This window comes from Crassostrea angulata, chromosome 10, assembly GCF_025612915.1.
Source record: "Crassostrea angulata isolate pt1a10 chromosome 10, ASM2561291v2, whole genome shotgun sequence".
NCBI lineage: Eukaryota > Metazoa > Mollusca > Bivalvia > Ostreida > Ostreidae > Magallana > Magallana angulata.
This window is the reverse complement of record NC_069120.1, coordinates 52,918,143-52,932,726: the sequence shown is the minus strand read 5'-3', so window position 1 is coordinate 52,932,726 and position 14,584 is coordinate 52,918,143. Positions and strand designations below refer to the sequence as shown.

Genomic DNA, 14,584 nt, shown 5'->3' with positions numbered 1-14,584 from the left:
AAAAGTTTACAGCTTAAAACATCATTTCTAAAACTTTAAGGCAGATCTGATGGTAAATCTGATGATACCCAGTCTCCTTAAGGCAAGTTAACATTTTCATGAATTTGAGACTCATATTCCAACAGAGATAGATAGGGTAGTGGACGAGGACCTACCTTCACAGCCCAGTGGGTTGTTTCTGTCCAAATTGAAGTAGCCAGGCATACACTGATCACATATCCTCCCCATCACACGCTCCTTACACTCACACAGCTGACCTTTGATGACCTCACCACACCCTCCCAGGGGGTACCCCGGGATCTCCTTGGCTCCAGCAGGGTTACAGTTACACTCTACAAATCAAAATCAATCAATACTGAGTGAATAAATCTTTAATAATGAAACAACTTCACAAAGAGCAAAAAACAGATTTAAAAGAATTTGGTGACACTTGATTTAATTTGATTTTATTTGATCTCATGAATCCACAGTTAACACAGGATACCTTCACACATGGGGTAGTTGTAGAATCCCTCCTTACACTTGCTACAGCTCAGACCGTCGAAGGTCGGGCGACACTCACACTGTCCACTCAACTGTTCACAGGTCTCTCCGTACGATCCGTACCGGTCACAGTTACAAGCTGAAACACAATAGGGACACGCGATGCACCAATTTAATCACACAACCAAAGATGCTTAATGTTATACATGTAATTCAATCAAACATCCCTGAGACACATGATGTACAATTTACTCTCTAACTGCATTAGTGCATTATTCTTGCATCAGGTGCTGTATTCGCTGGTTTCGTACTTACAAGCACAGTCTGGGTAGCGGTAGAAGCCTGGATGACACCTGCCACAGGTACGCCCTCCAAAGTTTGGTTTACATGGACACTGACCATCCTCACGACACACCTTCTCAATGGAGCCTGGCTCAGCACATTGACACTCTGCAGATGACAAAATGTCATAATAATATATATAAACTTACCATAGACAAAATATTATAATAGTATCTAAACTCACTATAGACAAAATGTTGCATAAATAAACTCACTGTAAACAAAAAGTTGTTTACCGGTATATAAACTCACTATATATAACATAGACAAGTACATATACCGGTAAATAAACTTATTATTTCTAACACAGACAATAGAGTACTTGTATAAATAAAATTTTAAAAATAAAATTTTAGAGTTTCCATTAACCTGCTGGACACACAAATACTGATATATGATTATAATGACTACCAGTTTATTTACCCACGCTCAACATAATCTTTAATTCCAATATTCTTTAGATGCACTGTAGTATACTTTGTAATCAAATGGTCAAAACCTTAATCAACACAGTTCCAAAAGTTTGAGTTTTAGTCAACTTTCTCCCAGATCATTGATGTAAGATTGAGACTGACCTTGACACGTGGGGTAGTTATAGTGACCAGGTGCACAGCGGTCACAGCGAGGGAACATGAAGTTCTCCTTACACAGACACTGGCCTGTTGTCTTGTTACAGATCTCCGACGACGTTCCCGACGAGTCACAGTCACACACTGAAACACACACAATGTATTTACATTGATACTACAGTTTATACTGATTATTCTGTTAGTCATTTCAAGTTATCACTTAACATTGCTCTCCAACTACAGTTTATATGCCTTGTATGAAAGTTTGATAGCTATATCAAATAAATCAAATTCATATTTCATCTTTTAATTTGCAATAACTGATATAGGTATTCAATATCTCTACATAACTACATGTATTTAAAAAGATATTCTGTCAAAAATCTTTAGATTTATTTAGAAAATACTTTGTTGATGATGTCATTGACTCACAGGTGCATGCTGGGTAATTGTAATAGCCATGGGCACACTGGTTGCACTCCTTGCCAGCAAAGTTAAGTTGGCATGGACACTGCCCAGTCTCCACATCACAGTTGTTGTCTGCGGATCCCCCAGTGGATGTCTCACAGGCACACGCTGAAATTGACCACAAAAGTAGGTCATTAACAACAAATTTCACAAATCAAGATCGTACATTTATTCCACCAGGAGAAAAATGCTATAAACCCTGCAAATCTCTTAGACTTACGAGTGCATTCTGGGAAGTTGTAGTATCCTGAGGCACACATGTCGCAGCGGTTACCCACAAAGTTCTCCTTACAGGGGCAGGGCTGGCCCCCCTCCAGTGAACAGATCTCTCCATCTGTACCGTTCATGTGACACTGGCAGGGAACACAGGTGGGGTAACCTTCGTATCCCGGGGCACAACTACAAAGGAGGGAACATTACAACAGTCACTTTCTCTGTTTACTGAAACAAGGCACACAATACTGTTTCCTGGGAACATGTTCTGTGTACCCAAACATTGAGGTTTTAATGATGAGTTGCTTACCTGTCACAATAGAGGCCTATGTATTCCTTGCGACACAAACATCGTCCCGACCCTTCCTCACACTCCCCTGTAGAAACGTTCAGGTCACACTCACAGGCTGAAAGGTCAAAGGTCATACATAGAGGTCAATCAGTCACAGGTAATTACCCAGCATTCTACAGATAGTGCAGTAAATGAACACCTCCACTTACGTCTACATGCGTTTGTGTCATTCTTCAGGACTCCGTAGGGTCTGTAGTAACCAGCCGCACACTGATCACAGTTAATACCGTACGTATTGTGCTGAAATCATCAATTCATCATTTAATTGAATTAAAAGTACAGCATATCGCATTTTGGCATATCTTTAATGCTTTTTTTGAGTGACAGTAGTCAGCAGTCTGGCTCACCTGACAGTTTTGACAGACTCCGCCTCCCTGGTAATTCCCATACATATCCACACTGAGTGTGAGTCGATCCACTTCCTCGTCGTAGAGACACTCGGTGGCATGGCCATAACATTCACAGGCTGTACAACAAAAATACAAATTGTCACTTTATCTAAAGTGTACTATAGATATCAGTATAAAATATCTACAATTGATAGCATACAGGCTATCTAGTAGACTTAATTAATATTAAACCATGGAGCTTGGATCTAAGCTTGGATTTTATATCTAATAATCTCCGATTTGTTAACACGTAATAAGAAATGAATAACTAGGTTAACAACAATGAAGGTTTAATCATAACTTACGTTCACACATGAAGATTTTGTCTGCCCTTGCCTGCTTCCATTTCTTCTGGACAAATCCTGGACAGCAAGTCTCGCATTGGCTGCCGCATGTGTTATGTTTACATGAGCAGACCAGAAGGTTAGGGTTATTGGAGTCGCTTCTGTCGCACGTGTTGGCGTGGCCATTACACACGCATCGGCCTCCAATGGAAATATCCTTAATACTGTAGAAGTACTAGAAAGACAAAATGATAAAATATGAATCCAAATTATTTTCCATCCTTTTACTTTTATTCTTCTTTGATGATTAATAATTGTTTGTACTTGAGATTGCACAATACATGTATACTGCTCTTTGTATATCACAGAAACTCTCAAACCAAGTATCATTATATGCATGTTGACTCAAACCAAACTTAATTATCTACCGAGTCTTTTTGGTAACTGTAAGTATAAAACAATGTTGGTCAGACTACACAGAAGCATCCCTACCCTGCGGGTGACAGTTGGGTCCTGTCGGGCGACTGCCATCAGGTGACCCAGTAACGTCTTGGTTCGGAGCAGCTTGAGTCGGACATTGGTGGCTTTGGTCCACTGCTGGAGCTTGCTGGCATATGTAAAGTTCTGAGCACTTGGGCGATTGTTGACCAGGGAAACCACAATCTACCGACCAAAACAATGCATGTAGAGAGAAATCTTACAAAATGATTACAGTCATTCAGTATTATGTTTTGATGTAGAGAGAATTTCTTCTTAAAAGAGACACAGCTTTATTCAAACATTTGAGCTTTTTCTAAGAAAACAAAAAGTTTAGAAATCTTAAAGATTTGTTTATAGAAATTCTAAAACATTCAATCCAATGAGTGCAAGCACTAAACAATTGAACCAGAAAGCGCACAGTTTATGAAATCTTCTGTTTAAGGATAAGCTGATTGTCTCCCTTGTTAGAAATTAAACTCCAATACTGGGAGAATGAGCATGCAAAGCTCAAATATCCCATGCTTGCAAACTGCTTGACAATCCAACACATACTAAATGACAATGATTGCTTGAATTACAAGTAGGAACTATTTTAAAGTAACATAACTCTTAGAAATAAATGTTGAATCAGAATTTTAGCAAACTTGCATATCTATATACATCAGATCCTTATTCACTTTAAGTTTCGTAAAAATTCTGTTGAGAGTTTATAATATAGTTTGTCTTACAGGAACAGAACTGACAGACATTAAATTTCTAAGTTCAAAATTGGCATAACTCCAACTAAATTACGGATATCTCTTATTCTCTTTTATAACTACAAAAAGTCATGCAAAATGTTTAAAATAAACTGTTTCAGTGATACATGTGTATATTAAAGTTTTGCAAAACTTGGGGGTTCAAAATGGCATAGATCCCCCAAAAAATCAAATAAGAATTTTCTGTACGGTTAAAAATACTCCAAGTTTTAGTTATTTTATCATATATAATGGTAAAAATCTAAAATCACTCAAAAGCAATATCCAATATTTGATAATTCTACATCAATTGAATTGTGTGTAAAAAAAAAAAAAAATAGGAGCAAATGCAAGCAAATCTTCAATACTCTGTATACTGATATCATATAACAAAATCAAATCCAAAGGATACAGTGTTAGAGTAGATCCAGTGTTCTGTGATGTCACACTTTTTTGTAAAACTTTGAATTCTTTAAAAATTGTGCAAGATAGTATTATTTATTTTATGTGAATATAATTACATGGATGTAATTAGAATTATTGATAGGTTCAAGATATTTTCGCACTTAATTTTATACTAAATTTCCAAATTTTTATATATTTTATCTATGCAAAGGAGAAATAACTCGTTTTCTGACTTTTCTCTCAGTTGTATGTCTAAATGCTTTAGTTTTTCTTATTCCAACAATCAATTTTCAAATATTTTTGTAATTTTAGTTTCCTGATAAAGTTGACATTAAAATTAAACAAGAAAAACAAATTTCTGCCTACAAGATTTTACTTTAAACAAAAAAAAAAAACATTTTTCTAATGCTAAAATATGCTTTAGTTTATGTTTATCTGGCAGCTCAAAAAGTGCGATGACATGTATATTTTTTCTAACAATTGATGACATTTAAGTCTATTAAGTCGAAATCAGTTCGGTTTTTCAACTTTCCTCAGAGAATTTTACGAGTATGGAGCTACCTTAACAGCTGATTAATAGTTCTCCACAATGGAACCTGTGAAAATAAGTGCTATGTTGTTTGGCACTGTCGAGAATTGTCTATATTCAACAAGAACACCATTCTATCTAAGGAGTTGTAAATTATTAATAGTATTTGATCTTCATTTGTCTAACTTTATATATAGGGGAAATTGGCAAAACTAGTGTGAGAGGGATTGAATAGTTATTCATCAAATAGAATCAAAATAAATGCTTTTTTTTTTTACATTGATTTACTTGAAAATCTCTCTCTCTCTCTCTCTCTCTCTCTCTCTCTCTCTCTCTCTCTCTCTCTCTCTCTGCATATTATAGCTGATCCTCTGAGATTTTCTTATCTTGCTTATCACCAAACTTTTAGGCACTAAGAGAGATGTTGATCTCTGGTACTGCAGCCATGATGATAAGAGGATTACCTAGGGGTAATGTGGCAACACTTACACAGACTCACACACACTCCCATACCAAAGCACAATCAGAAATAAAAACCCCTGTATAATACAGTATATAAAGTTTTCTAAGACATTGAAAGAATGTGTCCTTGAAAACAATATGTTACCAGTGAAGGACAAAGGGAAATAAGAAACCCAAGTTTAATGGTAATTTCATGGTTCTTTTAACATTTTCTTATAAAATCATAACAACCTTATTCTACAGCATTAATTTTAAATCCCCCTTATCAATAGGACAGACTCTCAGTGGATTCGGGCTATGCTGTGGAGATCAGGCACTTCCAGCTTATCAGCCAATCAGAGTAAGCTGCTGATAGACACCGCCACACTTACATGTAAAGCAGGCCTTACCATAATCAGGGCTAAAAGATTTCATTTATCAATTGCTACTTTGTTCTCAATGAAATTTAAGCTTTAATGTCAAATTCCTCGGAGGTGTTGAGGAAAGTATTTAAATCATGCCAGCAATGCATTGTTAAGGAGGTGATATTTAAAGTGTTGACAGCTGATACATGTATTTAGATATGCACCCGTCAATGATTCGATGACAAGTAGTGCACATCTCTAGGCTGACGTCTATCAGAGCTGGGTCAGCGAGTGGTCTGCTATCACTGACACAGTGGACTGGCCGTGTTTGTACCCTGGCTGCACTCAGTGCACTGACCCATGGCCACAGTTAGTGGACAGTCTCTCTGTGTCATTGCTGACAAAGCAGACTGCAGACTCTGTCAGTATGTCGTGACATTCCCTGGGTTTCACGGACTTACAGGAGTCTTAAGTAACACATGCACCCACTGACCAGGCTGCAGTGCTTTAATCTTACTGACTAACACACACACTCTCACATCTATACACAGGGAGGCATTGTGTGAGCTAACAAGATGTTCGAGTAGTGGCTGGAATGTTTCACATCACTGAATCAGATACAGCTGTTTCACATTACAAACTGGGGCAATTCTTATCATGAAACTCAATGCTCTTTTCACAAAGAAAATAATTTCTCACTTAATCACCCACTTTTGCACATGGGACAAATAGTTACATTCACAACTGTAACAATAGGCTTACATATCAAGTTATTCATACAATTGTTATTCGTTTAGTAAAGTAAAAGTGGCCTGAGAAAGGGAAAATAATTTTTTATTGTAGCAAGAAAATTTTATAGCAATTTCAAATTACAAAAAAAGGAGTCTGTAATTTAGCTACAGAGGCCACATGTAATTAATTATTTTGATTTTTTTTATTTTAAAAAAAACTCACCTCTCCATTTTCAAGAGGCACAATTTTAGAGAACTCGGTAGAACATATGACTGCATCATCAGCGTATATATCCCGGTCAGCTTGTACCCCAAAGAACTTCATACAGTCACTTGGGGTGTCCGCAAAGTACTGCCACGGTTTCCATGACAGACCAAAGTCCGTAGATCTCTCCAAGGCCCACACCCCAGGGCGGGGCGTGTTTGCCATTTTGATGAAGACATATGCAACATGGAATTCCTATTAACAAAAATGTAAAGAGAATACATATATATGGGTTATGTATGGTTTTTTAATTTAGTTTGGATGGATGGGGTCTTTCATGCTTTCAATGGATATTTTTTTTTTTTAGTGCTTATTTTTTATTTCTGAGATTTCCAAATATCTTCATATTAAATTTCACAGCAGACAAATAATTTAATGAATATCTATCAGGCCTGATTTCTAAAGTTCTTGATCTAAAACAGTGACAATACTTGATTAAAATATTTACTTGTTGAACTTAATTGGGTTTCTTTGTATATTCATGTACATTGGAAATCATAAAGGATTCAGTATAGACTAAAATAACTCAAAAGTAATAAGTTGTAATATTAATATAAAAATATGACATCAGGAGGCCCTTGTGAATAATAACATTTCTCTTGCCACCATGTTAATGTAATTTTAAGATCCTCTATAAAATTCCTTTGGGCTGGACAAAGGGCTTCCAAATAAAAATCCCTTTAAACATACTGTGACATTTCTCAAAAGTTAAACAAACAGACACTTGAGGCCTGAGAGGTATAATTTTATTGATAAACAAGGACTGTTATGTAAGATTGTATTTATATTTCCTCCACTGAATGGGATCAAGATCACAGTAAAGAATAACAAATCATAACCCTATTATTGCCGAGGTGGCCCATAATTAGATTGACTCAGTAGGTCCTGCCAGCTGACTTTTATGATTGAGAGCTGTTCATTTCACACCTAGAGTCAAGATGAAGCCAGGTAAACCTTGCAGACAATGGACAGCAATGAGGGGTTCCAAGCCTCAAGTGTACACTTATTGTGGTAGGTATTAGACATTCAGCTTGTGTATACACCCTGATCCTAATTGCTGATAACACAGCTTCTGCCAAAATCTCTTATCAGCAGCTGTCATGGTAACGGATTTAGAAAATGCGGCCAACTCGCTGCTGAGTCTGACACCGATTACAGTTTAACGCTTACCATGCATACATACATATACATGTAAACTAAGTAATTTTAGAGTACAGAATTACACATTACCTGTCCTAGATCAATGGTTAGGTTGACCTGGTTGTAGGCCATCCCCCGGGACAGGGGCGGACTCTGCCACCAGCGCTCCGTGCCATCTATAGCGTACTGGGGAGGGTGCCGCTTCTCGGGGAGGCTGGGTTCGCACACATCACAGTACTGTCCTTGGATGATTTCTCGCTCTGGGTCGGCAAATCCATTCTCTGAACTAGCCCCTGTCAGTCGACAGTAGAGCTCGGGCCCCACAACGTCCACCCCGCACGTGGAACTTGCATAGATCTGCCTCTGCTGAGCCAGGTTAAAATACGGTGGCGATAAAACTTCTCCATTTGAAAATTTGAGGTAAAATAGTAATGTTGGCACTATGAGGAGGTACGCTCTCCTCGTCGCCATTTTTCGCAAACTAATCAGTTTCACAGACTGGGCGAACACTTATCTCTCAGACTGGGGTATCCCACTCTATTAATAGGTAGTGCCAAAATCGCTCCCCCAGTCACGCGGAACGACGTAAGTGGAACATTCCATTCGAGAGTGCAGATGCGGGATACAGCTTAAAGTGGTACATATTCACTGTCCCCGGGTTGAGTTGTGTGGAGACGGCAGGTAAGCTGTGTGCGACCGTCTGAGATAATGTCTTAAAAAAACAAATCTTACACTGACAAAAGACTCGGGAAATAAATGATATCCCTGTATTATTTTTTAGCGGGTCGCTATGAGAACGCTGAGACATATTTGTCACCGTCTGCTGAAATGTCTCCATTACCTGTGTTGTTTAATTAATTATGCCACTAATGATCGTAGCCCAAAAGGACAGTTTTTTACTTTTACTTTAATGTTCCGGGCAGTGTCTCAAGTTAACATACGTGTGAAATTGGATATGAGAAGAAATTTATAATAAGAAATTTAAGAACTTAAGACATTTCATTTGTAAGTATGCTCTGTAAAGCGGCTCTAAACTACATAGAATAATAGATCGGTATAAACATATGCTCTGTGCAGGATAATGCACCTGGTTGTAATACTGAATGCACCCACTTTAAAACAGGTTCTTCACCATTTTCAAATCCAAGGTGTGTGTTTTATCTTTTTCATTCAATTTATCATTACTCATGACATCGACCCCTTTTCCTTTAGAACATAGATAGTAAGTTGAAACAAGTGCGGAATATTCATCATAACACCAGCCATTCTTCCATGTGATGATGGACGTGACAACGCTCCGACACACGCAGTTCAGATTCCTGACCATCGCCGGTCTTAGTAGATTAAACTGTTGGCATGTTAAATTTACATGCACGTGCATTTTTTCTTTATGTAGTCGTATAGCTGTCCTTAACATGTATATCGAAACGTGTATTTGTGGGCAAACTTAATTCATGAAACAAAAAGCCATTTAATCTATGCTTCCAATCTGCGCTCAACAAAATATATAACGACTAATGACTTGGCTATATCATATTAATACAGATGAAGCAAGTTAAGAGAAATGGTTTAATATCCATTATAAATTTCATGTTCATACTAAGGAATCTTCCATTAGACGTCTCCAACGTAAAATCTTTTGTATTGAAACAACCCAGAAATGTCAATACCATAAACAAATTATAGAAATAGATGAAATTAGTGAGAATATTTCATTTATCAATATACCATAAAACAAGACAAAAAAAAAATACCATAAAAAATTTTATAGATAAAATCAGCGAGAAAATTTTTTCGTAAAATATTTTTATTCCTTTTAATGTACTTGCTTTTATGTTTAATTAACTGCATCATTTTGTGCTTTAAACTCAATTTTGCATGTAATAGGTGCATTTTATTTTTTCTCATTTATTTCATAGTCAATAAGAAATATATTCAAAGAAAAAATGAGAGTTTCACTTTCTCCATAATTATATTGCTTCTCAACTGCAAAACTGAGACGCCACTTTAGAACAGTTCTTTGATACATTAAATGGTCATTGTTGAAGCCTTATCTCGCTCTGACATCTTCGATTGAAGTTTGAACAATCAATACACAAACACAATCAATATATATATTGCCTCCATTTAAAACTTCTCCCGGCGAGAGTGCGATTTTAAAAAGCTATTTAAAGAGACCATCGGGTTTGGTATTCCGTAAAGCAGATTTTAAGAACCTAACTACACACATGCTGTACAAACAATAGAACATGATGGAAGGTAACGAGATAACGCAGAATGTGGACCCAAAGAAGGCCCTGTGTAAAGACTGTGCCCAGACCTTCCCGACCATGTCTTGTTACAATGAGGGCAAGAACTTCCTGTGTCCCGTGTGTTCCGGCTTCCTGGTCGTGGGACGCCGTTTGGAGTCACCCACTAACGATGGAAGGGTTTCCCCAGACAGTAAGATAACCCGATCACGGACCTTTGTGCCTAGATCAAACAGTCCTTTCAGACTTCAGAGAGGGGCAACAATGATTCCGAAGCCGATAAGCAAACCTAAAAGAACAAATCTGACTAAAAACTTCCAGCGCGCCAAAACGTTTGCAGAAGGTACTAACATCCAGTCACGTGACACAGAGAGCGGTTTCTTGCCTGATGCTAAGACTTCAAACGTCAAGTTAAAATCTCACTTTAGATGTCGGGAATTCGGTGGCTGTATCAATTCTATTTGGCCCGTTTCTCCTCTCCATTCCTGGATCGTCATAAAGAACTCTGAAGTGGCTTTGTACGACAGAAAGGGGGGTCTACAACACAAGGTGACAGGGATACACCAAAACATCACCGACCTGGCGTTAGACTCGGAAAGGAACATGTACTTAGTGTGCTTTAAAGAAAGACTGGTTCTAAAAGTGACACTGAAAACCGGCGTGAAAATCTCGGTCTTTGCTCAAATGACGATGACCCACCCTACCGAGATAAGTACCTCCCCACGTGACCATGTGATCGTGGCCGGGGTGGGGGTCACCTCTGTTCGGTATGTACCGGGTATAGGTAGGGAGTACGGCGTGTTCATCTACGATACTCACGGGAAAATGCTCAGGAAAATTTTACGGACGAAGCAGGAGTTCCAGTACCCTCTGTACGTCGGCGTGAACAAGCATGAAGAGATAGCCGTCGGTGACTACCTACTGAAAAAAGTCGTTCTGATGTCCATAGAGGGGCGGGAGATCTCCTCCTTTGATGGATCCACCACTTTCTCGCGCCCCTTTATACCGAAAGGGTTGTGTTTTGACCAGTTGGGCAATGTGGTTGTAGCGAACTGGGATGGGAATGTGTGTATCTTGTTGAGGGATGAGGGTTTCTCCTCAGTGGGTCTGCGGTTCGACAAGCAGTTCTCCCCCTTGTCCCTAGCGGTGGATGAGGGAAATGAACTGTGGATCGGTCACAGAAAGGGTGGAAATGTGGAGGTTTATGAAGTGGATTATTCAAAACTGCGGGGAGAAAACGGGGAAAACATAAAAGAGGGAAAAGACAAGGGTAATGCTAGTTGTGAAAAGTGCGATGTAGACAAAAAAGAGTCGCGGGTTAGTGCAACTATGACGATATACAAGAGTCCGAATATGTCCGACATCCCGGTAAACACTCATAGAGAGGACGTGACAGTAAACAAAGACCAGGGGACTGGTGTATCAGACCAAGGAGATTACCAACAAACTGGTACTTAGCTTCAGTGTAACTCTCCTGCATAGATGGGCAGTACCGACATTGCTACCTCAAAATATAAAATACTAATTTAACGCTAGTCCCACGTTTCGCTGTCCTCCAATAAACACATCGGCCCTTAGAGCTGCGAATTAGCAGATCAAACCAATCTATGGCTCTTTATTTTCTTTCCAAAACGTTTTTGTTCTATTACTAACACACTATATTTGGTCCAAAGCGTTGAATCGTTGTGTAATCAAATGTACACATATATATTTATCATACGTACATGTGTATGCTGTACATTGTATAGAATAATCAGTTATTTCAAGTTATTTCTCGTAATGAAAATTCTAGATGTACCCCTCCCCTCTATCAATCAACGCAGGTTAAACATTATAGCTCTGATGTGTTAACAAGGAATTGCAATTGGAAAAACGAAAAGGTTTTTGTTATCATTTACAGTAAATTGTCTTTGGTGATTCATGCGGCTATGAAACTGGAAGTAGCAGCTAGATATTGCTTACAAAATATTGATAATTAACCTATTTTTTTAAAATTGATTCTTATATAATTTCATACCGCATAAATCACCGGAGAAAACAATTTCATGTTTATATTTACATCTCTTTTTAAACCTTTTTAAATTTTTATTCAAACTGTAACTCAAACTGTAACTCAAGCCACAGGGGCTCGTCACGAAATTTTTCCAACCTTTTATATATACCACCTCTATACTATAAAATACATTTAAATGTATTTTATAGTATAGAGGTGGTATATATAAAAGGTTGGAAAAATTGGCTTTGGTGATTCATGCGGCTATGAAACTGGAAGTAGCAGCTAGATATTGCTTACAAAATATTGATAATTAACCTAATTTTTAAAAATTGATTCTTATATAATTTCATACCGCATAAATCACCGGAGAAAACAATTTCATGTTTATATTTACATCTCTTTTTAAACCTTTTTAAATTATTATTCAAACTGTAACTCAAACTGTAACTCAAGCCACAGGGGCTCGTCACGAAATTTTTCCAACCTTTTATATATACCACCTCTATACTATAAAATACATTTAAATGTATTTTATAGTATAGAGGTGGTATATATAAAAGGTTGGAAAAATTTCGTGACGAGCCCCTGTGCTCAAGCCGTGAAAAAAATGTTGATGATAAGATCTGATGAATCCGTCAAAAAAATGTTCATGAAAATAAGCTTCTAAAACGAATTGGTACTTTTTAAACATTTTAGATATAAAAGTTAAAAACAAAGTTGAAAAGACTCATGACTGTCTTCAGTATCAATTTATCTCCATTACGGCATTTCAACACGAACATTTTTGCAAGTCGAAACAAGGGAAGAACGAGTGTTAACGAAATCGAATCATTTATCATCGAGTTACTGGGAATGGAAATGACAACGTAAACATGATTTCAGACTTGATTTTATTTGGGTAAGTTTTCAGAGTATTAAGCTTTTGTATTTGAAATAAATATATACCAAAAAATACTTATGTCACACGCTGTTTTGAATATAACTTTCAATACGTATCGTTTACATTTAATGAATTGTAAATGGTAATGGTACACGCCAACTAATCACTAAAATCATTTTCTCTGTTTAGAACCTTGTTGGTGAATGCTGGTGCTATCTTGAACTTTAAACTGTAAGTACCTTTCAGTCCCTTTTTAACAATACAGTGCTATGTCCAGTCACTCTTTAAAATTGAGAAATGGTTGTTCTTTTGAGGACTTTCAACAGACTATATGAATTATAACCAATTTTTTTTTGCCAGGGTCAAAGGAAAGAATGACCAGTTCGAAGTGAATGCTGAACCAACCTTAGGTAGTTTATAAATTCTTTCATAAATTGTTGACTGGGGAAATGTGTGTCAATTGAATTGTACCTATAGTTCTCAACATACGAGAACTTATGAATATCTCTATAGTTTACTAACAGTATTGAATTTAGGCGACTGTGTTATTTTGTAAACACTCACTGGTACATACTGTCTACAGGCAAATATTCGCTCCCATTTTATTTCCCTCCCTTTGCCCTCGCTCTCATCTGGCAAAAATATAAGCTGGGCGAATTCCAAGGTATCAAATTGTTTTTTTTAAACAAAACCGTATCTTGGTGAATTCAAGACGGGGCAAAACTGTAGAAGGGCAAAAATTACTCGGAGCAAAAATAACCCTGTGTACAGTGTAAAGGTCATAGAGATGACATCTCATCTTTTTCAAGATGATGCAACATGTAAATGAAATTCGAATTCAATTCTTGATTTGAAGTTTGTTCTTGATAAGTTTGACTATGATTTACAAGCAGTGTAAGTGTGAAGTTGTTGTTTTCAGGGGAGAAGGTCCGGGAGTTTTTACAGAGTCTGCGCTACTTCAGAATCTTCATAGGACTATGGAATATTTTCGTTATGTTTCTCATGCTAGTGTAAGTGCCCAGTTCTGCAACACTAGAGCATTTGATCTGTGATAAAATTATAATTGCTAGAAACAGTATAAAACTTTAACTCGTTCGTTTTTGTTTTATTTCAGGTTCTTCGGTCACTGACTCACGCTGCTGCCTTATCTTCACCCTCATTGTAAACAGACCATTTATCCAACATTTCTGTTCATTATGTGACGTCACTTTCATCGATTGTATAAAATATTTATTATAAAAGAATTGTTATACAAGACAAAAATGT

At 37.3% G+C, this 14,584-nt stretch overlaps 2 protein-coding genes across 3 annotated transcripts in view; one reads left to right on the top strand and one right to left on the bottom strand.

Annotated features, from left to right (window-relative positions):
* Positions 1-9,082, bottom strand: part of LOC128166162 (laminin subunit alpha-like) — a 46,590-nt gene extending 37,508 nt beyond the window's left edge. Inside the window, exons 1-13 of one of the 2 annotated variants that reach the window (XM_052831145.1) lie at positions 8,284-9,082; positions 7,012-7,248; positions 3,593-3,763; positions 3,122-3,335; positions 2,775-2,893; positions 2,577-2,667; positions 2,386-2,482; positions 2,083-2,261; positions 1,827-1,970; positions 1,401-1,538; positions 799-933; positions 485-622; positions 156-332 (exon numbers count right to left, since the gene is read on the bottom strand). In XM_052831145.1, coding sequence (XP_052687105.1) covers positions 156-332; positions 485-622; positions 799-933; positions 1,401-1,538; positions 1,827-1,970; positions 2,083-2,261; positions 2,386-2,482; positions 2,577-2,667; positions 2,775-2,893; positions 3,122-3,335; positions 3,593-3,763; positions 7,012-7,248; positions 8,284-8,664 — 2,221 coding nt within the window. In that variant the 5' untranslated portion in view covers positions 8,665-9,082. The remainder of the gene's footprint in view (positions 1-155; positions 333-484; positions 623-798; positions 934-1,400; positions 1,539-1,826; positions 1,971-2,082; positions 2,262-2,385; positions 2,483-2,576; positions 2,668-2,774; positions 2,894-3,121; positions 3,336-3,592; positions 3,764-7,011; positions 7,249-8,283) is intronic. The other variant, XM_052831144.1, reaches the window with a different exon arrangement.
* Positions 9,083-13,219: 4,137 nt separating this feature from the next.
* Positions 13,220-14,573, top strand: LOC128166188 (protein SMIM7 homolog). The gene is made up of 5 exons (XM_052831189.1): positions 13,220-13,336; positions 13,508-13,549; positions 13,679-13,728; positions 14,238-14,328; positions 14,433-14,573. Exons 1-5 carry the CDS (start codon positions 13,311-13,313, stop codon positions 14,446-14,448), a joined length of 225 nt encoding a protein of 74 aa, XP_052687149.1. The 5' UTR covers positions 13,220-13,310; the 3' UTR covers positions 14,449-14,573.
* The last annotated feature ends 11 nt before the right edge of the window (positions 14,574-14,584 follow it).